Raw genomic sequence first — 23,722 nt, 5'->3', positions numbered from 1 at the left:
TAACTTCTCTCACCAGGTGCAGCTCATTTTACCTTTGCCTTCCTTATTTTTTCTGCAAATTCTTAATCTGCTTCTTTGGTGACCCATCCATCTTTCTATTGCCTGTATGTATTTCAGGTACCCTGAAAGCTCCTTGTGCAGACATACTGGTGTCTTACCTTTTTTCTTGTGCTTCCATCTGGTAAAATTTTCTTGTTTGGCTTCCAATATTGTGTCCTTAAGAAGTTTCCAGCCCATCTAGGCACCTTTATCCTTTCAGTGTCTCTTCCCATGGCATCATTATCCCATTGTCTTCTTGAGTTGGTTGAAATCCATCTATTTTAAATCTAGCAACTTAGTTCTGCTTGATCTCACGTTTTCCCGATCTCAGGACCATGAATTCTTATCTTATCATGATATCTCCCTCCCAAGTTTCCCATCACCTTCACATCCTCCAGCAATTATTCCCTATTGGTCAGAACAGTACCCAATACAGATGGTTTCCTAGTTGCATCCTCAACCTTCTGGAACAGAAAGTTGTTCTCCGCATAAGTCAGAAACTTGCTTTGAAGTGTATGAGCAATTGAAATAGTGGACATTTTTTGAGTGCTACTAAAGCATACTGTTACCATGCTTACATTCCACAAAGAGTCAGGGTATTCTGTTAGTAAATCTTGACCTTTTATTTTAGTTCTGCAGGCTACTGACAACAGTATTAATAGAAAGTCCCATTCAACATTAGTGTTAGGCCTCTGAGATAGCACAAGGCATGAATTTAGGTTCCCTTAGCAAATCTCTTCTTACCACCCTCTAGCATTTAGTAAAAATATCCATGTGTGATCATTCAAGTAACTTCTGCATGAGGCTGGGCATGCCAAAACTGCTGTGTATAAGGCCAATACTGTTCTTAAAAATAATGGAGTCTTCACAATTTCTTTTGGGTCAACATTTGTGCCATGGACATTTAGTTATATGAAATGTTAGGCCCTGTTCTGGAACATAGCTATAGTAACTGGTGATCTACCAGCTTTGAACTTTTAAGAAGTATTAGGGGTACCTGGGACATTTTAGAAATGGTCAGCACAGGGTAGATGCTAGTTTCTTTGGTTTGTTAATAAATAGATTACTAGCCTCTGACATATCACAGCTGACTTGTTTGCATCTGTGCAGATTGGCTTCTGTGCATGTAGCTTTTGTCTTTTTTTAAGTAATCCATGTCAAAAAAGACAAAAAAAGAGAGACACGGAGAAAGAGAAACTCTCTCCTGGGATTTACTCGAAGGATTCAGAAGAGCAACCATAGAAAGTCATCCTATGCAACTGTTTAGGTCAAGTGGTAGTAATGAACTCTACTCAAACCTTATTAGAAGTTTTAGCTTGAGTATCTCATATTTGTGTCATACTTTTTTGGAGGATTTAGCCATTTACCTTTTTTTCAATGGAGAAATTGTGTTTCTCAGTGGAGACAGGTAATAACTGGGAGTGGAATGACAAACTGATGAACTCTTATTTCAGGTACATTCTCCATCATCACTTCAAGTAACTTTAGTTATTTCATGTAAACTGACCAAATAGTACCATGGTTTCTTCAATGACTAGTGGCTTGCTAAGGCTATTCTGTTGGTGTTATCAGACCCATCATTTCCTACTTCTTTAGCAAATGGTTCTGAATTAACCCACACCAACTGTTGTTGTAGTATGTAAAACAACTATGTTATTTTATAATGGTATTAATGAGTGTAAATGAGCATTGACTTCTGTGCTGTTTTCCTCCAGCACAAAATTAGTTAATCAGCTGTGGAGAATAAGAGGCCAATCATCATCATCAGTGCACGCATAAGTTTCAGGAGATAGTTGGATGCTTTCAAGGTAGGGGATAGGTTCTATATAAGTTCTGTCTATATGACTGATTTGAGAATCAACTAGTGAAAATAAAGATTAGTGAAAATGATGGGCACATTATTCTGTGAACTTAATTCTTCTCTTAGACTAATATATATGAGGAAGGGCAAACTTACTGATCACCTACACTGCTGTAAAACTACTATAAATTGAATCAGTCTCTCATGATGCAAGCTTCTCCCTTCTCTGCTGAATGACTCCCAAATAAAATCCTAGCTGAATTGCAAACTTGATTTCCTGTATACTAGTTAGGAAGTTTGTGCCATATGTATTATAGATGTTCTTGTTTTCTAAACCATCATCAATCCACCTGACTTGGGGTGTGTGGGAAGGTAGATTAAAGAAGGAACAATCCTCAGGTCAGTTAAACCTCAAATTTGATTATCTTTGTGTTGAATGTATTTTTAATATTTGATTTTTTTGTTAAATGTACATTAGAGGTAAAACCATTCAAACAGCAGTAGTAAGTAAATAGAGCCTAATTCATCAGTGGGTTACTTCATTTTTATTGGAGTTATCGCAGTTTAATGGTGGCATAACAGTCATAAATCAGGCTCATTACAATGGCTAAAATTCTTCCTGAGATTTCAACACACTTGCTACAGAAGTTTTAAACTCAACAAATGTTTAAAATGAATTGGCTATTTATCACCAGAAAATAAATGCCTTACTGGAAAAGCCCTAAATTTTATTTCTATTTGAATCACTTGATTGAAAATTAGTGACAGAATTTCATGCTGAAAACTCTTTGGGTTTGATTCTGATATGCAACACTGTACATGGGAAGAGAAAAAAAACACACAAGCACATGCACATACACATGCATATGCATGTGTGTGCACGTGTGTGCCACATGTATATGTGTGTTTGTGTGTGTAATTTCAGTCATAGCTATCCAGGAATACTAAGAACCTACCAAGTTACCAAGTCAAAAGGAAAAATTGTAGATCTGGGTAAAATAAGAATATGGATAGGGATATAGATATAGATATAGATATGGATATTCACCTAACCTGTAGCACAAACAACATGTAATAGAATGTCACAATACATAAGGATTGGGACAATTAATAAGTCAAACTAGAATTTATAGGTTGTATGTGTACTGGTTCCTCACATGGGTCACATCCATCTACAAAGTGAGAATAATGATGTATAAATCAGGTACTTCCTAGTGATGTCATTAGGAATAGAGTTTGTAGTTTGCTTTGAACATGTGAAATGTTGCATGAGGTGGAATCAATTGTAAAGAGGAAAAATCTGTGACAAATATTTTTACATTCTAAGAGGCCATTAAACAAAAATACAAATTTGATCAATGGCTTGCTACTTTATTCAAGGATGGATTTGTTCTATAAAAATGTTTGCATATGTGCCTTTGTTTAAAGTGTTTCAAACCCGGATTCAGAATTGATTCTGACTTATAAACAACTGGCTCTCTAGCAAGTCTGTTCAATCAGTGTTTGATCAGGTATGCAATTTGCTGTAGCACTTCGCAGGGAAAATGCTGTACGAGAGCCAAGTAAATCTTCAGCTGAAAAACCTCGTCGAAGTCTGGTGTTCATTAGACAATTTTCTAAACAACATGTGTATATAAGCTTTTTAGGGGTTCAGCTCTAGGTCCATTACCTTTTCCTTTTTCTACCACATGCTAGATTTGAGGAGTGGGGAGCGCTGCGTGGAGTTATTATGGGATAGTTAATCTCTCTCAGATCTTGTTTGAGACTGAAAACAATCTTAAGATAATTGACATACTAATATTCAGTCTAACTCAGGTCATACTTTCAAAACCCCAGTTGTGATATAGAAGTGAGGTTTTTTTGCTTTATGTAATCCATGGGTTTGTAACCAAAAGAGGAAGTAATTCTTGCTAGGGAGTTTTGGCGAGGGTTGTCTGTAAGACAGCGCCTTTATTAATAATGTGATCCATAATATGTAAAAATGTAAGGACCCCTTAAAATATTGAAAAGTCATAACTAATTATGTATGTCAGTGGAGTTAGTAACTGTTGCCTGTGTTAAGACATCAGAACTCTTGTCAATAAAGAGTAGACATAAATACTTTCTCTGTCCATGAATTTCTAAAATGAAATAACAATTTCTCAGTTTGTCATGCATCCCACAACTTTAAAAGTAGCACAAACTAATTATTTAACATAAAAATACGTCTTGGGGCTACTTTTGGTTGTATAATTAAAATGAAAGATTAGACTACATGTTTACTGTTGTTCTGAGGATGAGCAAGTCGATGCAATTCTTCATTGAATCTGTAAAGTTTCTTTTGCTTATGCCAGCATCAATTTGGTCAAAGGTTTTTAACGTGAGAATCAATGAACAAATACCGAAGAAGCTCTGATCCTGGTCACAAAGTACTATCCATGACAAGAAAATTTCTTGCTTATTTAGGTGTATTTCAGAGATAAATGTTACTCTTCTGACAGATTCACGTGTTTGAAACACTTTGTACTTTTATGGAATATTTTGAAACATTGTTCATGCTGAGAAGATTTTATATTGGTTTGGAAAGTTTTAGTAGCTTTACGACAGAAAAGGTAGACAATAGAGGTCACACCAGAGAATGATCAGCATTTATTGTCACAGGAGCTAGGCTCATTTTTTGTGAAATACTTGTTTTAAAAACTGGAATTCAGTGCACCAGTTGATTGATACAAGACTGTATTTAAACATCAGTACTATCTAATGACTTACATGTAATAGAACTTGCAGCAGCTTAGTGAGTAGCTAGCATTTGTGCCATTAGAATTGTGCTAATATTCTGCACTTGCTGAAAGGTCCACTTACTTCAGGATTATTATACTTATCTCTAAATTTGTGCAGTTCATTTACACGATTGCTTATAATGCAAGCACATTAAACATAAAAATAATGTTCTGTCCTTAAAGCAAAACTGTAGGTGAGCTGGATATCTTAACTCAGCCTCATTGCATCTTCTCAAGGCACAGCACAGTAAAGTACATACGATTGTTGATCAAGGCATGCAGGCAGATAAATCAGAAGAATAGATTTAAGCATTGTATGCACCTTTATTCATTTAACACATAGGAGAGGTCCACCTGTGTTTCTGTAGGATTAAAGGTCTTCCACCATATACTTCAGGATAGACCTTCCCCCCGCCCCCCAGTGCCTTAGCTAAGCATTCAGCTCAGTCAGAATCCTTTCTCATCTACTTGGACATAGACTAAATGGGGAGCCAGCGATAGTTTGATTGCATTCCTCACCCATGCTGGTTGGTAGCTAGTTCCCACTCAATCCTAGGTCACAAAGCCAAATATCAGGTCCTATATCCAACAAATAGACTCTATCATTACATAGAAATTGGACTTGGTATATTTTATGTTGCTACATACAACCACTGAGCTACAGACTAGACTCCAGATGCTAGGTCCCCAGGCACCGCTTCAGTGACCGGCCAAAATTAAAGGGCCGTGACAGGTTCAATTCCATCACAGAAGTCCATAAAATGACTCCATATGCCCCTTGTTACTGTGGGTGGTTTCATCCTTGAAACCACCCTTAAGTTCAACCATTTGACTTGGGCACCCAAAGCATAATAGAGGCCACATGTAGGTGTTCTTTTTCAATGGCTCCAAGTGACTTTGAAGCACTACAAACGATAAGGATGCAGTCACTCATATATAGTGTATCACTTAAAAAATGACCCTCAAACAAGCACTTTCTGAAATTTCTGAGCCTTCTAGCAGAGTGTGATAGAGGGTTACTTGGTCCTCTGGCATGCCACAGTGCCCTGATCTCTAAGTTAAGTTTCTCTTGAATGTCTCCTTCAACCAGAAATAGGATTTGCTTGGGCCCATGGACCTACTGGTAAGATATCCATAGGTCATGCAATTATACAACTTCCATGACTTTCTGAGGTGCAAGCCTTCCACTTCATCAAGACTCCTGCATTAATTCTAATGGAGTACAAGCTAATATTTACTCTGTTGAGATCTTCATGATTACATCTGACTGATTGATAACCGCTTGGGTAGCTGCTGCCATTTCCATGGGGGCAGGCCAGCGATCACCCTAGTGAAAGGTGGGTCAGGGCACCTTAACCCCTAGCCCTCACCTTCGGGTGGGTCCTGTGCCACTGGAGGTAGTTGTGGGGGTGCAAGCCCTGACTAGGCAAGTGGAGAGTTGGAGACCAGGTGTGGCCGAGGCTGCCTGAGCCCTGCAGGGGTTTGAGACCCCAAGGAGGAGAGTTGGGGCCAGGCATGGCTACGGCCACCTGAGGAGGGAAGCCCTGAGACCCCGAATAAAGGGTCTGGGTCCCAGTCTTGCCTCCTAAAAAGATTTTGATGCAGACTTGCATCAGATTTCTTCACCCATCTGCATATTTCCCTAGAAACACTATAGCACCTTTTTCTGTTCATTCAGTTTTCAAATGCCTCAATTTCAGTGACATTGTTACTTGCGTAAATGGCACATCTGTTAATTCTAATGCATGCCAGAGGCTGTCGCCTACAGCACAAGCTCACTTATCCTGAAAACACTAAAAAAGATCATGACAAATACTGCTTAGAACAAAATTTCCTCCCTCTCAGAATTGCATATTCTGGGTGAAGGTTTCAATTACACTTATAAAATCTATAGGTGACAGAATGCCTGTCATCTTCTTCCCTGCCTTCATCACATCTGGGTCATCTCTAAGAGTGTTTCCTTAATAAGAATCCCCTACAGGTGTATCCAGTCTTGCAGCTGACAACAAAATGTCAGACTAGTTGTTTGCCCTGATACTGAAAATGAAGTCAGTCCATGGTGCCCTATATTTCTTATCAGCTAAACTTGGGAACAGGCCAGATGTACTGGAGTCCTTCCTTAACTTTCAATTCTGTGATTTCCACATAATGGTTTTGTAAACCCAGAATGCCTTGGGGGCAATGGAGTTTTTCTCTTGTCCAAAAGCTGTCATTAGTCATGACTTCACAACTGCTGAGACATACCTGTGGGTCTTGTCTGACTCCCAAAATTCATCTTCCTGAAACTAGAAAGATTATCAGCAATGCCAGAAAGGTTTTCTGCAAAGAAAGAATGAAAAAAGTAGGGCGAAACAAATACTTTCACCAGCCTCATTAACTGTGTTGACTGTACTGACTGTAAAATAAATTGCTGTGAGGTTCTCACACCACAAGCACATTCATTTCTAACTTACTCCAAACAGTGACTGCCATCAATAATGGAAAATTCAAGAAAAGCAATAACTAATGTTATAATCTACATTGTCCACTCTTGAGGACACTTCTGTGCACACCAGTTCTCCACTAATATAAAACAAAACAAAATGGAACAGAAAAGTTATATTATACCTGAAGCTCTTTCCAGTAATCATTTAAATTATTAGACATACATTCAATTAATTTATTTGAGGGATGCTTCCCATGCTTCCAAATTGCCCGTCGTTTCCTTGGACACACAGATTTGGTAAAATAGAGAACCCCTTCTGGGCAAAATCAATACAGTTTAGAAGGCAACTTTCTGGGCAATTCCATGGTTCTATTTTGTGAATAATAAAAAGGACTTTTATCTGACAGTATTAACTGACCAACTCAAAGCACTGAAGTCATTTCCAAGGGAAAAAAATATTTTATGTACTTTCTTAAAATTACAGTTGTGAATAATTTTTGAATACTGCCAAAAGCTTTGCATTATATTCTCAGTGAAAAGGGTTAGAATCATTAAACCTGCCACCTGAGTGCAAGAACATCCCTTAACCTTCTGTATTTCCTCATTTGGATTATGTGTATATGCTATTAATATATTGTCACTTAAATCAATTTTTAGTAGGCTTTAAAATAGTTGTTATATATTATCAGCCTGTCACAGTTTTAAGGTATGATATCAAGGTTCCCTGATTTAAATGGATAATGTATCATTGGTGAGTAAGGAGTCTTCAATGGTATAAAAATCTTAATATTAATGCTAAACTGTGAGTCAAGACTTGTATCACTGACCCAGATCTGAATATTGAAAACCACAGTCATTGGGCCAGAAACACCTGCTTTTACCTGACCCAGTTTAAAAGAAGGGTTCCCTTGCCCCCTTCCCACCCCCACCACTTCCCAGTAGATACAAACATCTGCTTCTTGTTGTTGTTGTTGTTTCCCAAAACATTAATATTCATTATAACTTTGGAGAATTGAAAACAGGCCTGGGTTTGCCTTTTGCTGAGTAGGTCAAAAGTGCAAAATAAAGGACATTTCTTTGCATAACGCTAGAATAAAGGAATGTATTACATGAGTGACATCAGGTGCACATATATATTTGTTTATTTATGAGGTGTGCAGAAACGTATGCAAAACAGAATAAAACATAACTATTTACTATCTACCACCCAGCTGACCGTGTTTACCAAACTTACAGCATGTCTCCATGGTGCTCAGTTGATATGCAGGCATATTTTTAAGTTTCAAAGTCAAACATAATTTTATAGTTTCCTCCACACAACTTTAATGCACTTCAGAGGGTAATTATTAGACATTGTAAATCACTGATGCCTGAATCATTTACAAATTAATTAAATGATGACAAGCCTTATATAAATTGTTCTGCTTTAAATTATTAGAGAGAAGATGCTGCCACTGAATGGAAGGTTGACTTGTCCTTCCAGTGCATAATGCTGTTTGGGTCCTTAAACTTCTTCTCACTGCTCCTGTGCAGTTGAATTAAGCACATGGATGCTGCTTTCTTATTCAGGAAGTAGTTATGTCTATGATATTATAACATTTCATAAATACACATCTAGCTCTATGCCATTTGAATGTCTTTTAAAATATGGTTGACTGCTGCTTGCCCAGTGGGCTTGCCTTACTCAGGGGCAGTGGTGACTTCTGGTCTGTCATAAGATCAAAACCCATTCAGGCCATATTCACTTATTATATACAGAATGTAACGATAGGAGGGAAAACATGCTACTTGCAAGTACAAGTGCTTTAGCACCTTGATAAGTCTAGGATTCTATCTTACAGGAAAAAATGCTTCTGTGAAACTGTAAATGATAAACATTTTTTTTTTCTTTTCAGAACTAATCTCTCTGATGCTTTTACAAGCCTTTATAGTTAAATAATGCTTGCATTACCTGCAGTCACTATTTACATAAACTACTGGAAAAGTATTCCTCCAAGCAAAGTATGTTACTAGAGTAACAGTCCCAGAGTCTAGTGTTGCAGAACTGAGGAACTTCACCAGAGTTAAAGTCCTGGGACAAAAGAGAACTTATGTTGGTTAGAGCTTTGCTTAGTCCCTAGAGGATTTAAACTTTGTTTAGTACATGGCAGAATAACCCAGGACAAGATGCTTGTGTGCGTCTGGGTGCAGAGAGAAGCAACCAATATGTGTAGTTTTGTATGTGATTTTTCTATTTGTTGGCATATATACTTTTCTACACTGTGCATATTCCTATTCACAGAACCAACACAATCATGCTCAGTTGTGTTGGCTCTGTATCAAAAACAGGGACAAAAAAGTAGGAGGGGGTTCTATTAGGGTGAGTGGATGTGATTTTTTACTTACATGGTGTGTCTAGACATTCATTAATGCACAGCAGTTACTGTGCATTTAATTTAGTACATGCTTAATGAAGTACTAAATGCACAGTAACTAGAGTTACTGCACAGTAGCACTGCCAAATGCCCTTTTAGTGATGCTACTGTGCAGTAGCTTACTACTGTGCAGTAGTGTATTAGCACTGTCTGTGCTGTGACACATTATTGCACAGTGTTATTAGGCTCCTGTGCTTTAAGCATCTCATGTAGATGTGCCCACATAGGATAATCTATTAAACAAGAACGTACTAAATTTATAGTCCCCCTATGGGCACATAGATAAGTTGCTCTGAGGTAAGCAAGGGAATAAATTTACGGCACATTACCAATTGCGTATTCTTTAATGTTGTAGTAAATGCCATGTAGTTTCATTGGAGGTAAGCCACCTCATGCTTACTACAGTGAAAATGCGTACACAAGCAATTACCGTAAAGAAGCTGATGCACTTTACGTTCACAGCCCAGCTTAGACCATGGAAACTTACTCATGTAGCCTTAATTTAGAGGTATAATTAATAAGGTTAAAACCCTGTCAAAGGGGGCAGAGGTGTCAGCTTGTTTGTCTTACCTGCCTCAGGGACTCAAAGACTCCAGCTGTTGCTTCTGTGTTGTCTACCTGCCCTCTGCTGCTACTGCTACAGTAACATGACGCTGTTGCTGTAGCAAAGAGTAGCGTCCTGCTCACTTACCTCTAGTTACGCTGTTGTCTTAGCCTGTATATTGGGTAGAAAAATATCCTTCCATTACAAGCTAATAGCTTCTTTCTGACCCAAGGAAGGATTTATGGTTCTTTGAGTCACCCACGGGGGGGAGTGCAGTTCCTTTCAAGTCCTTATTTGTGGCAAATTTGTGAACTACGTTATTGCCCTAACTTTTATTGAGATGGTGAATAAAGGCTCAATGAACAGAGATGTCTATGTCTTATGTGGGTAGAGCCACTATTCCTTTATGATTGTGCAAGTTATCGTTTGGGGGAGTACTGTGAGTTGGCAGGGTAACAAAGGAAGGCAAAGCAAGGAAGGCAAAAAATTATCATAAAGGTTTTCAAGTTGTCAAAAGGAAGACAGAAAAGTTAAGTGAGGTCATTTCAAGTGAGGTGCAATATAAAATAGAAATTCAATTCACCTGAGAGAGGTAAGGAAAGAATTAGAGAAGGGAGGGAATTTGATGCAGGACTAAGCAGGCATCATAACATCCCTAATCTATTGGCATCCATCCTAAAAACAGGGAACTGAGTATTTTAACCTACAGAGCACAAGCAAGAAAAAAGTGAGCTTGGGGTTTTGTTAGCCAATGTACTACGTGTGGAAATATTATCATAAATTTAATTCAGACATGTAGCCCTGTAAAGACCATTTCATAGGAAAAAAAGAATGGCGAGACTCATTTTTTAAAATAAATTATATAACAGTATCTTTTAAACAAAAGATGGAGAATTGTTTAAGTAGAGCTTTTGACTTGTGATCTTTCTATAGAGGAATCAGCAGTTGTTGGAGGTATATATATATCTTGCTGGCACAAAACTATGACATTTTTTGTTTCCAAGGCAGGTAGGCCATATAAAAGGGAACAAAGAGAGATTACTTGGAGTCATATCACAGAAAAAGAACATGCAAGGATCAGAAAGAATATAATCTTTTTGTTATCATAGTTCAAAACTCTCACTATCTCTAAGCCAAGATATAAACTTCAGGAAGACATGAAGCTATGATTTAAAAAAACAAAAAAACAAAAACTACCAGTTCCTGAAATATTCAAAGCTAGCTGAGCTATGTAGGATCCTTTTAACTGTTATAATTCTACTAGAAGTATGGCACTTGAATACTTTTTGGGTAGATGGTACATTTCTAACTATGTTTTTCCATTTTGGCTATATCAGATCCTTCAAACATGGTAATGATTTTCCCTTAAAACTTACAGTTGTTAAATAAAACTACATTTTCTGATTTTTTTTGGATATTTACCGTATCACTCTGTTGACAAGAGATGGGAGTAAACTATTCATACATGATGCATCTACACATACTCTTTACTGCCAAGTTGACTAATTAGCCACAGTAAAGCATCAGTGTCTGCAAGTGAGCTGGTATTAGGGTGTAATAAATTAACTCATTGACAATACTACTTTATGACAGAGTCACTTACTGTGTTGCAATGCACTTGTGGACAGTGACTAGGACAGCAGCACTTTGAGCACAAGCAGAGCAGCTCTGGGCTGGCAGAAGGATCGGGGAGCCAGCCACACAGCTCTGCAGGTTCAGTACTCTCATGACCCTCTGCCACCCAGGGCCACCACTTGGAGTCCAGGACTGACTCCCCCAAGCCTGCTGCTAGCCTGGGGCTGCTCTGTCCCAGGTCAAAGCGCTGCTGTCCCAGGAGCAAATGTAGATGTTGCATGTGGGAGCAGTGTATGTTAGTGTAAACTACTCCAGTTTTTATCACATCACATTAATTGCATGTGTAGATGTTCCCACAGGGAACTACGCTGAGCTTGATTATGGGAATCTGTCTTTTCTGAATGATGCTCATGCCAGTAAATAATTGCTGAATGTATATTTAATTCTGTGAGGAATACTGATATCACAGAGATGGGTGTTTATAGCCCAAATAGAGTATGGAGGATTGGCATATATTTAATATTTTCAGGAGAACACTTAGTTTCCTAAGAAAAAGCTGGAAGACAGAGCTGGTCAGGAATGTTTCTGACACAGCACTTTGGTAGGACAGTAGCAATTTGCTTACATTGAACTGATTTTTGAGAACATATATACCAGTTTTGTCAAAGGTGAAATTTCTGGATCTGTGACCTGACCACTAGGCTACTGGTTATTCAGGAATGGGTAAGGGATTCTTTTGTTTTTGAAAAGATACCCATTTCAGCCAATGAAGAATAGGATTTTTTTTTATCCTCCAAACTTTAATGGAATGGTTGGGAAAAATACTTCTCATCTTATTTTCCTTGAGGAGTATATTCAACTGTATACTAATCTTCTCTTTGGGGCCTTAGTGACAAATTTCTTCATCATCATGGGGGGAAAGGATAGTTTCATTCCCCACCCCCACTCCCTCCTCCCCTTTAATCCATTGGTTGTTAAGCACTTTCACCAACACACATTCACACAGTGAATCTGCAGTTTTCATGGCAAACAATAGACTAGAAGGTTGGGTTTTGTACTGGTTTTGCAACTCTTTCTCTCTAGTTCCCGATTCATATTGCTCTGTGATTACAAGTTGCAGATATTGAAAGAGGCAGCAGCAATTGTATGCTTGCATTAATCCTACTCACTCTCTTAAATTGAGAGTGAGATTTATGCCCTAACCTGGCATAAAGGCGACAGAACTGGGAATCCCTTATTCCTCACTTCTGGCTTGTGCTAGGAGGCAAACAACACACTGCAGCACTTTACAGAGTGTGCTTTGCCTGCCTCTTTGCACCAACACAGTTTTTCTGTCTGGTGCATTGGGAGGCTGAGACTGTTTAATCCACTCCCTGCTCCCTTACTCACATAAGGAGTAATGGCTGTACAGTGCCTGCTTTTCCACTCATACACCTGCATAATCAGGGGGGACTGTGCAAGTTGGGAACAATTTTTTCTTGCCACCTCACACTCACACATGGCTGCATCTTGCTCTTAGTAATCTGTCAGTAGACTGAATAACATCAGGTGGAACTGAGGGACAAATATTATCATTGTTTGTATGGTAGGGTGATGTTGCTCTAGAGGATACTCAGGCATACAATGCCTAGTGTTTTTGTTATTTGGAATCCGCTACAACAGCTATTTTTTCACAGCCTCCTTCTGTGTTGCTACTGAATGTTTTTTTGCAAGTTACTCAGTGCAGCCCTTTAATGGACTGGTCAAAGTGTTCAAAAATCTCATGTTCTAATACCACATATGAGATATGCTAAGTAAAGTAGGCAGGGATGTATTAAGCACTATGAGCAGTATACAAAGCATGTCATGTTTTCATAGCTATCACCTTAACTGCATGGGCAATGCTGACATGGTTGTCTTATATGATGAGTTTAAGGGTGAGAAAACAAGCGCTGAGCCAGGCATCAAACTGTTTAGTTATTTCCAAGTAGGTAGCTAGGATTGTGTTATCCTTTAAAACAATTCCACAAAGTACTGCATATTTCCTAACTTACTTTCATTCAAAATAACAATAATAAAAATCATGTTTTCCACATGCATAAGTCACTATCTGAGATATCTGTGATGAGATATGGATACAGTACCTTACAGAGTGAGGCCCTGTCCTCTATGTGTATTTTAGGTCATAGTACAAGTAATGATAATGATTATTTATAAACCTTCTTTTCTTAAGATATTATATAATTTTCAGAAGGTTAATGAAAAATTATGGAATCTAATCAAAAAGGAAAGTAGTAACATGGCCACAAATGAGATGAGGAAGTTAAATAGGAACTTCCCCAAATGCCAATAACTTGAGTCTGCTAGGTTCGGATTTGCATCCCATGTAGCCAAATGAGCCACATTGAGATGAGTGTGCACATGCTCTTTGTGGAGCCTCTAACCATTTTTAGGTGCTGCAAACTGCACATGGCACATGTGCACCCATTCACTGCACTGCTAATTTATAGCTCAGTGCCAAAATTTGACATTGGGTTATCCAGTGAGGTCCCCAGGACCCCAAGTAAGGCTGCTAGGGCCAGTGCAGGTGCTGGTCCCAGCCTCCTCTACCCTACCTGGGTCAATTTACCGTGCACGGGAGCTTTCATGCAAGGGTATGCCTGAAGACAAAAATCAGCAGCACAAATACGTATCTCTGCTTTTTGTACCACAGAAAACACATGCCCCTGCAGCCGTGTGCTCATTTGGAGGCACCCATGGGTTTGCATATTTGCTTTTGATTGCCACCATTTATAGAATTGTTATGACTTCTCACCATTCCTTAGTGTTTTTTCTGTAATCTGGTTTTATTGCTTCATAAACTATGCAATGTTCTTATATACCAGTGCTGATAAGAATGCTAGGTATGGATGACTTGCAAGAAAAGCCTAGAACCTTGTATTGCTTTTCATTACATTTACTTCTAGTTTCTCATGCCTGTCTGACAGTTTAGTTGCTCATGTTTTTTGCTTTTGGAACTCTTGAAAGATATATTTTCATTGTTTTTTTTCTTTGAAACAGATGTGTTTTCTTCCAACTGTCACTTTTAATACTATCAATGCTCTTCATCTGTTCCAGGACACTAATGTAGCAGATCATGAAAACAAATTGACACATGGTTTCGAAATTATGCTGACTCAAATTTGTTGTGTGTTAAAATGGCCATATTGCTTGGAAATGATCATTTCACTACTTTTCGTGGCAGAATATAGGGAAAGAATTTAATACTGTACTCATCTGTTAAAAAGGGATTCTTACAATAGTCTCATAGGATATGTACAAGTGTTGCATTTTGATCAACCTAACCAGGGTTTGGTTGATCTAAATATCCACTCATGCAGGAATTTGCAGGGTTTAACTCAGCCAAAAAATGGTGTGGCCAATATAAGTCCACCTCAGGAGACTGAGAAGGGGTTAACCTGATCTACAAAGAGGTTTACCCTATTTAGCAAATGCCTGCACACATTCTCAGCACAGCCTCTGGGCTGGAAAATCCCAGCTCCTCACCCCAAACCTAGGACTGTGCTATTCCTATGCCTTGGCCCTGATTAAGCTCTTTTAGCCCCCTGACCCACTCCCCAACTGGGCAGCTTGCCACTCCCAGTTTCAGTTTAGACAGCTTAGAGAGTTTCAGTTTAGACAGTTTCAGTTTAGACAGCTTAGAGTAAGCCACATAAACCTAGGTTAGCTGCAGTGAATGTCTGTATGTACCTGTAAGGAACATCAAATAATTGCCATATTGATGTTAAAACAATACAATTAAAAGCCACTGAATATGCTTTTCCCCTTTAAAATCATAACCCTTTAATAACTTCACAGGAGCAAACTTAAATAAGCAGTCCACAATCCACGAGGACCAAAGAGAAATTTTTAGCTATTTCCTGTTGAGGACAACAGGAAGTAGCAGAAGGAAATGAAAAAAATCTTCTGGATCACCTGTTGCCTTACTTAGATTCCTCTGTCATTAAAAACCATGTTGACCTTAACAAAAAACTGCTTAAGATAATACATAAATTATCCATTTAGTACTATACTCAGGAATACTTTGGAACCATGTCCTCTGCGATAGATATTGTACAAATATGGAACTTAGGTATGTCTATATTGTCATTGTGGTAATCATATGACCACTGTCAAGAAACAAGCTTCCTCTCCCCATTTCACCCCACTCTTCTTGTGCCACACATCTCAACTATTCTATGATTATTTTGCAGTGTGTGGTCCAGGACATGGTCAGGATCCCTATCTCAGACATGCTGTTAAGTGAGGCATTGACAGCATTCATCAACAAGTGCATGGGGTTTTTTTAGCTTGTTTCAAGTGTAGAGTGGGAGGGAGTTGGTGGGAAACTTACTATTTCTGATGATGGTTTTGGGATTATCACAGAGGTGGCTTGGACTTATCCAAAAAATCACTACCCCTGTGAGCTTACAATCAAAATATGAGATGAGAAACCATATATATGTAGGAAAGTATAAGGAATCATAGATTTACAAGCAAGAAGTCATAACACAGGAGCCCCCATAGTACCCCATAACACATCAGCAGTCCAGCATCTGTCAAGTTTTTGTAGGCATCAGGGCACAGACAAATATTGAGAAGGCATCTAAAGAAAGATGAAACTGTAAATGTAAGGATGTTTAAAGGGACTTCCAGCAGGATTTCTCTCCTTCCATGAGGGACAAGGTACTTATTTTGAAAAATTTAGCAAGTGTGCGACAGAAGTTGGCATTCTAGTCTGATCCAGCGCTTCATTATTGCTTAAAGGAGGAGCTCAAAACCTTGTTGAAGTCATTAAAGGGAATAAAAGAAAGATTTGTAATGATTGAATGAGTTTGGATTGGGCACCAAGAGAGTACAACAGGTGACTGAAGAACTGTCTTCCTTAATTCTTATGTATTATTCTTCAGCCCTTCTATAGAATAGAGTTGGTTGAAAAAAAGTGTGGTATTTTCCCTAACAAAACATTCTGATGAAAGCAAATGAACAAAATTCACCTAATTTCTGCATGGAGAATTTAGATCTGGGGGCTGAAATTTAACTACAAAAAAATTGGTTGAAAATCTTCCACATTGTGATTTTTTCCATAGAAAACAGACTTTAAAAAAAAAATAAAGGTGAAAATAATTTTAATTTTAATTAGTAAACAGTCTTGATGAACAGGGGGGGTTGACTAGATGACCTCCTGCCCTACTTTTCTTTGATTCTATTAAATGTTTGTAACCAGCTCTGAGTTTCACAGTTCCTCCAGTGAAGTCACTGTCAGTCCCCATTGCTAAAAACTGTGAGGCTTTGGAGGCAGTCCTTAAAGAGAGAAATCTTCTTGACTCTGACATTAAGCAGCTATAGAGCTTCCAAATAATTCCTAGTTCTGAGTTTGCCTGCATTTTCCAGGTCACTGACTGTGTTCAATCTTGCAGTCTAAGAGTTTATAAGGTAAGAAACCTATGTCAGCATTAATACAATGTGAGAAACACTGGCTAATTTCATAATTATCATTGGCATGTCTGAGCTTCCTGCTAGAGGCAACTGTCCTTCTCAAAAGTGATGTCATTTGAGACACTAGCAGTACAAAAACAAATCCTGTGGAAGAGACTAGAAATAATTTGCTAACCTGTGACAGTCAGAAAAAAAAATTTGATTTTTCAAAAGCTTAACGTTTTGCTTAAGTTTAAATATTTTTATGCTTATTAATCTACTATTAAAACAATCTCTTCCTCAGAAGACATATTTCAGAAAGAAAGCTGTCCTCATTACCAGGCTTAGTGATGCCATGCTGTGTTTGTCTTTAAAAGATAAATATAACATTTTAATTATGGTAACAAGGGTTTCTTGCTCATTAACTCTTAGAGAATGAGACTGCACAAGTTGTGCATTTTTTCCATTGAAGTTTCAAGATAATTTATTGACATGCTATAGTCCAGTGGTGCTCAATCTTTTAATCTCATAGGCTGGATAATTTTGTAGGGCCAGTCTATGGGCCAGACTGGGTCCCGATCTCCAGGATTGGTCCCTGTGCTACCTCTGCCCAGCCCTGCTCAGCACCATGCTGCTCTGTGTCTCCCTGCTTAGGCCTGCACCTACCGTCCCTCCGCCCTGATTGACCCCGTACTACCCTGATTGGTTCTATTTGGCCGTGCAGCACTCTGTGCTGCCCTGATTGGCCCCACATGTCCAATCTAGTGTGCAGGGCCATCCTATCTGGCCTGTAGGGCTCCTACTGCTGTTACTACTCCCCCACTGCCAAATTTCCAGGGAAAGCACCATGAGCCAGACAATGTGGCTCCGTGGGCTGGATCTGACCCACAGGCCAGGGGTTGAGCACCCCTGGCCTAGTCATTAAAGGAGTAGCAGAGTTTGCTGTGTACTTACTGTGGGGATCCTTTTGGCAAGTAACCTATTGATATAATATTGATATTTCTATGACTCACTTATCTTGGGTTTTCCATACAAATGTTGAGTGTGAAAGACTGACCTCAAAATAGCCAATGGTTATGGCACTCATTTGGGTTGAGAGCATAGTGCATGTTTTGGGTGAGGCAAAGAATGCAATCTGAAACTTTCACATCCCAGGGACATGCCCAAAACTAATGAGAGCTTCAGTTTTGATCAATCATTATATATTTTTTTCTAATTTTTTAAAAAAAAATTCCCCTCATAACAGGAAAAAGGAGGAAGTTATCGTGTGTAAAATATCAACAAGATAATATTGCAATATTAGATAAGTTAATTACAGGGTGTTTTGTTGTTTTTTCTTTTTTTAATTTTCTGACTTTGTAGTCTTTGGAATTCTACATATTAACATTGCATTGATGGCAGTTATTTAAATGTTATGTTAACTTAAAAGGGGGAGGGAAGTAAAATCTAATAATAAACACGTTATGAAGCAACTTGTATTCTGTTGAAAAGCCTTAACTTTGAAGCTGCTTACCTTGTGCAACTTTTAGTTATAAAAAGTTTCTCTGAACAGGGTTTTCCATGTATGAATTAAGGGAATTTATGGATATGGGATATGCTTAGACTTACTGTTTTTGAGTGATCCAATCTTTATTAAAAGAAACATTTTCCAGCTGGATTTACCAAAAGCCAACCACAGCCACATTTATACCACATTTCTTATTTCAATCTTTGATCATATATATATTGTTTCCTTCCCCAACAATATAGATTTTTTCTTGTCTTGTTTTTTTTATGAGAAATTTATATTTTGCCATTTATTAAAATGTGTTTCAAGCTTACTGGCTGCTACCAGAAGGCAGAGCAGGGTGCCTACCAAATAGTTATATGATTTAGAAGGATCTCTGTTCCAAGTAATTTTCTGAAGGTTAACTTATCTTTCAAACTAATTCATAAATCTTCATATGAAAGATTTTGTGCAGTTGCAAAGTTTTATTATCTGTTTACTTCAAAAAGTCAGTGGGTCATATCTAAATGCACCAAAGAGGACCTTGGTTCATTGAATCCCTTGTGCATTCATTTTATTATATTTACTGATGCCTCCCTTGATAACCTCAAACTTCAACATTGCCTGATTCCTTTCTGAGTATATATTTTTACATTTTCTTTTCTAATAAGAAATATTTTTTTTAGCTACATGGTCATAGGAAAATGTGCTTGGAGCTATTTTCACAGCCAGAATTTATTTAGTGATCTTGTAGTGCATAGTAAGATCCTGTTGTTCTTTGGACAGTATTTATTAGGCTCACACAGAGCAAGGGGCTGACTCTCACTGGTACCCTGGAGGCTGAAGATATCAGCTTCAAGATTTCCTGCAGCATCAGTTAGTGCAGTGACTGAGAAATGGGATTTTGATTTCAGAAATGTTTGGCTCAGGCCTACAGTGCTATGCGGCATAGTGCTTTACATGTGACTCTTACAGTTTACCCCTGGGTAATTAGCTTTCATTTATACCTGTAAAATAGAACGAGAAATCATAAATATCAAAGATCATGACCTAAAATCTAAAGCTATGACAATGTCAGCATAAAATTGAATCTAGTTCACAGATATCCTACCAGACCTTAATTCTATACTTAGGTAACTGATTAGACCTTTTTTCTAATTGTTCATAGTATCACCTGGTCTGTGGCCCTTCCCCACCACACTACTCCTCTCAGGGGCTGGGAGGGGTATAACAGCAGCTGCTTCTCTTACCTGCCTGAGACTGAAATGACCCTGGTGTGGAGAAGGTGTGGGGAAGAGGGGAGTGGGGCATCTGGACTAGGGACAGACATTCAAAAAGCCTGAGCCTGAACTGATTCAATCTTTGCAGGTTGGTATAACCTGTCTAGGTTGAACCAATCTGCAACTGGGCAGACATTTCCTCTGCACTGAGGAAATACAGGCGCATGCCTGCAGTGGCTTAGGTTAGAAGCTGGAGGGGGTGCTAAAGCAGCCCTCCATTCCCTTCTACAATGCTGAGCTGAAAGGGTGGGGGATGGCCAGGCCTCAGCAGAATGCTCTGATTAGGGAGGGGTGTAAACCCCCACCCTGCCTGCATTGTCCCTGGCTTTTCCCTGCTTGCTGCTCAAGGGGTGGGAGTGTTGCCATACCCCAGCCCTGGGCTAGCACTCTGAGGTGAAGGGGTGTGTGTGTGCAGTGCATGCATCTCTTGATGATACTGAGTTTTCAATCTCCCTCTCCCTGCTTCTTCATACCCTCTACAAACCTGGCAGGCAAGGGAGCCAGCAGGGATGGATAACACAGTATTTATCACCCCATCAATAAAACAAAAGCCTCTCTCATTAGTTTAAGCTCTTCTTAAATTTCTTTTTCCAAGGAAGGGATGGAGGTACATTACCATCTGACCTGTTGATTAGCTCCAAAAAGCCCTACGTGGACACTGTTCTCTTTGCCTGTCCCAATGAAATTGAAGACACATGCACACAGATGCCTCTCAGTATTAGCTAGCATACCACATGCCTAGGGTCTGAAGGTCTGGGGTCCATGCTGTGGGAGATGGGGGGGTGGAATCCCTGCTTAAGCAAGCAGCGATGGTCGGGGGGTGGATTGGGAGGAAGCCAGGCAGACCCTGCTGTGCATGCAGTCTCTGCTGGAGCTCTGGGTAGGGAGTAAAGGGGCAGGGCCAGTCATGTTCTCTGGAGAAGACAGCCCAGCCCAGGCCAGGCCAGGCCAGGGCTACAAAGCATGTGGGATGCTGAGGGACTGTGATTTAACTTAAACCAGAAAGAGGGCTGGAACAGACATTGCATATACTGGTTTGACCCAAATCAGTTAAGTCTGATACTACATTCAACCAAGTTTATCTTAAACCAGTTTGAGCCATGTTGAAACTGATTTATGAGCACTAAACTTATGTTCTGTTACAGGTTTAAACCAGATTCTGATCACTTAAACTTTTATGTATAATGTCTGTGCTGAGCCCTGCAGGCTGGAACTCCCATATACTCCCTCACTTGGTAAATCTGCAATTATAGAAATCTCAGATATTTGCAGTATTTTCCAGACATTTGCAGTGCTAGAAATGAATACCTCTCTGTTCCTTAAGAAACTTTGCTCCTTTATGCTGTGTTTCCTCCAAGCCTTTCTCACCACTTTTTTTTTTCTTCAAGACACAGACATCTTACAGTAGAATGTTTAAAAATGCCTAAGTAACTTAGGAGTTCAAGTTCCATTTTCAATATTGACTTAACATTAAGTTAAAAGAGTTCATAGGATTCTTTGATCTGGAAGCCTATGTCATTTAGTTGTGGTTTAAAATGTTACTTCTGTTTTTCTGTGCTGTATTACTGAGATCAGTGGCAAAAACTATTGTCTTGAACAGGAACAAAGATGGGACTTTAATTATAAAAGTGCATTTCCACAGAGCCAATCTTCCCCAGTGCTAAAAGAGCTGTATGGAGTTCTCTTTGTGGAATTTTCACTGAATAGGAATAGCAAGATATGATCCTTAGATGTGAATCTGTGTGCCAGGGATCAGGTCTGTCCACCACTGTCATTCTCTTTACCTCTTGGTAATATCTGAGACAGTATTAAATACGTTCCAGTTTTATGCAGCATTGCTCTACATAAAACTGAATTCAGCTGAAAGAAATAGGAAACTGAATAACTCACTGTTTATTAGGATGAGAAGAATAAATAGTGCACCTTAGTGCTACTTTTTTATAGCATAGCGTGTTTTGTGAGGCTTGGGGATAAAAGGAGTGACATGCATACACATGTCATACAGGTAAGGATGAATTATTCTCTAGAGAGCTTCCTCAGTATGAACTTTGAAGAAATGAACACTAACTTAATTAAGGTTTCATTCTGCTGTACCTATGCATTCCTGATTCCCACTGAAATTAATAAGATTGTAAAATGGAGACAATCACTATTAGCAATTATTCAGTGTACTTTAGTCAGAAGGGTTATACAGCTGCTCTTAGGAGTTTCTTCTAGATCCCTGTTACAATTCTCAGGAAGATGGCCAGGCTGATTTGAAAAGACTCTTTGATGTTGTAAAATTTAAAGCAAAATTAACAGCTGAGGAACACTTTCTTTTTTCTCAGGACATTAATGTTCTAAAAATAAGGAGTAGTGGTTGGACATGGTTGCAAATAATAATATTTTGTTGAATTGAAAAAGGATCAACTTCTGTGTTGGAATAAACTTTAACTGAGTTTGGCCCAGGAAAGAACTTGGCCAGAAGTTTTTAACAGATACCTAGATCCATGCAATGCAATTTCATTACAAATATGTCATTTTTCAATGGTGTTGCAACTCCAGGACTAAACCTAAAAAATTGTTGGCCACAGGGTTTTGCAGTGTTTTTAGTTCTTTCTGTCTTCCCCTTTCCCTCTCCCTTTTAAATAAATTGTCTTTGGTTTTAGGCCAAGATGTTACCACAAAAGTTGAACTGAGGTGACATTTTGACATTTCTATAGTGTCATTTTTATAATTTATTTACTAAAAGAGTTTCAGTGAAAACATAAAAAATGAGGCTTTTAATATACTTACAGGTTTTTTGTTTTTTCCCTGGCACTTTAGATAACAGCCTTTGAGAGCTGGAAGATGAAAGCTCCTATTCCACACTTGATTCTCTTGTATGCTACTCTTACTCAGAGCTTGAAAGTTGTAACCAAAAGGGGCTCAGGTAAGTAGATTTTCTCCATTTTCCATCTGGCTGTGGTTACAATTCGGGCTATAAAGCATGTTTAGTACTTGGACATATACAGTAAGAAGTAGTTTTCTTGCTTTTTCTACACTGTGGTTAAGCAAATTTTGAAATCAGCACAACACTACAGAACAGTTTTAACAAGGTAGCTTCAATAGATGTATAGCCTATGTGTTGCTTTAATTTGAATGGAAAAAATGTAGCAGGCTATGACATAATGCCAATTAAGGCAATTTGGTGACTTACTTTCTAAGACTGTTTTTAATGCCTTAGCTGTTTGCAGTTGTTCCTACTTGAAGATAATAGCTATTTATTTAGAATAGCAATATTACAATTGGTGTTTAAATTTGCGGTTGCTTTTGTTTGGTGACTGTACAGAACTGTTCTGTAAAGAACAAGATTTTTTATATATGGAGCTCAGACTCTCTTGATTTATAACACTGAATTCTGTAAATCAAGAAAAAGAATCAAGTATGTTATATTCAATACCACAAGAAATAATAAGTGGCAGCATATGACTTAGGAGGGGCCTGTTCACTAGTGGATAAATGCGTTAATAAACCAAAACGAATACTGATAATTTTTTTTCCCTGTGCTGCTTAAAACCTAAATGCCTTCTATGTCTTCTATGTTTTTTTTCTCCCAAGTTGTGTTGAGTCATGGTATTAGCAAGCTATTTGCATGTTGGTATATGGTAGGAATAAAGAACATTTTAGCATATTATGATAATGGATTTTTGCCTGTCATTTTTATAAGGTTACAATATTCTTGCTTTTAGTCATAATCTTAAAGATGTAATTTCAAAATGAATACCTGATAAGCCCATAACTGTGAGAGCTGTTGTCTTACTGTATTGTACCGAAGTCATAGCATATTAACTAAAATCACATTCAATGAAGAATTGGAGAAGTTTTGTTCATTTGAGTTTGTTGTGGGGAGCGTTGTTGTTTTAGTTTTGGAGTGTATGTTTAAGGTAGTTTTCATGATTTTACTGTCCTCCTTTAGGAACCTGTATCTTCAATTGAAATCAC

The 23,722-nt window shown here is 38.4% G+C and overlaps 1 protein-coding gene across 2 annotated transcripts in view; it reads left to right on the top strand.

Annotated features, from left to right (window-relative positions):
* Window positions 1-23,722, top strand: part of IL1RAPL1 (interleukin 1 receptor accessory protein like 1) — a 1,334,031-nt gene that overhangs the window by 120,590 nt on the left and 1,189,719 nt on the right. For both annotated transcript variants that reach the window (XM_019529151.1, XM_019529150.1), the window contains exon 2: window positions 22,565-22,670. In XM_019529151.1, the coding sequence (XP_019384696.1) occupies window positions 22,589-22,670 (82 nt within the window). In that variant the 5' untranslated portion in view covers window positions 22,565-22,588. The remainder of the gene's footprint in view (window positions 1-22,564; window positions 22,671-23,722) is intronic.

The sequence above is a fragment of the Crocodylus porosus genome, unplaced genomic scaffold (assembly GCF_001723895.1).
Source record: "Crocodylus porosus isolate Cpor-Errol unplaced genomic scaffold, CroPor_comp1, whole genome shotgun sequence".
In the NCBI taxonomy this organism is placed as follows: domain Eukaryota; kingdom Metazoa; phylum Chordata; order Crocodylia; family Crocodylidae; genus Crocodylus; species Crocodylus porosus.
Note: the sequence above shows the minus strand (reverse complement) of the source record. Positions and strands in the feature narration are given on the sequence as shown.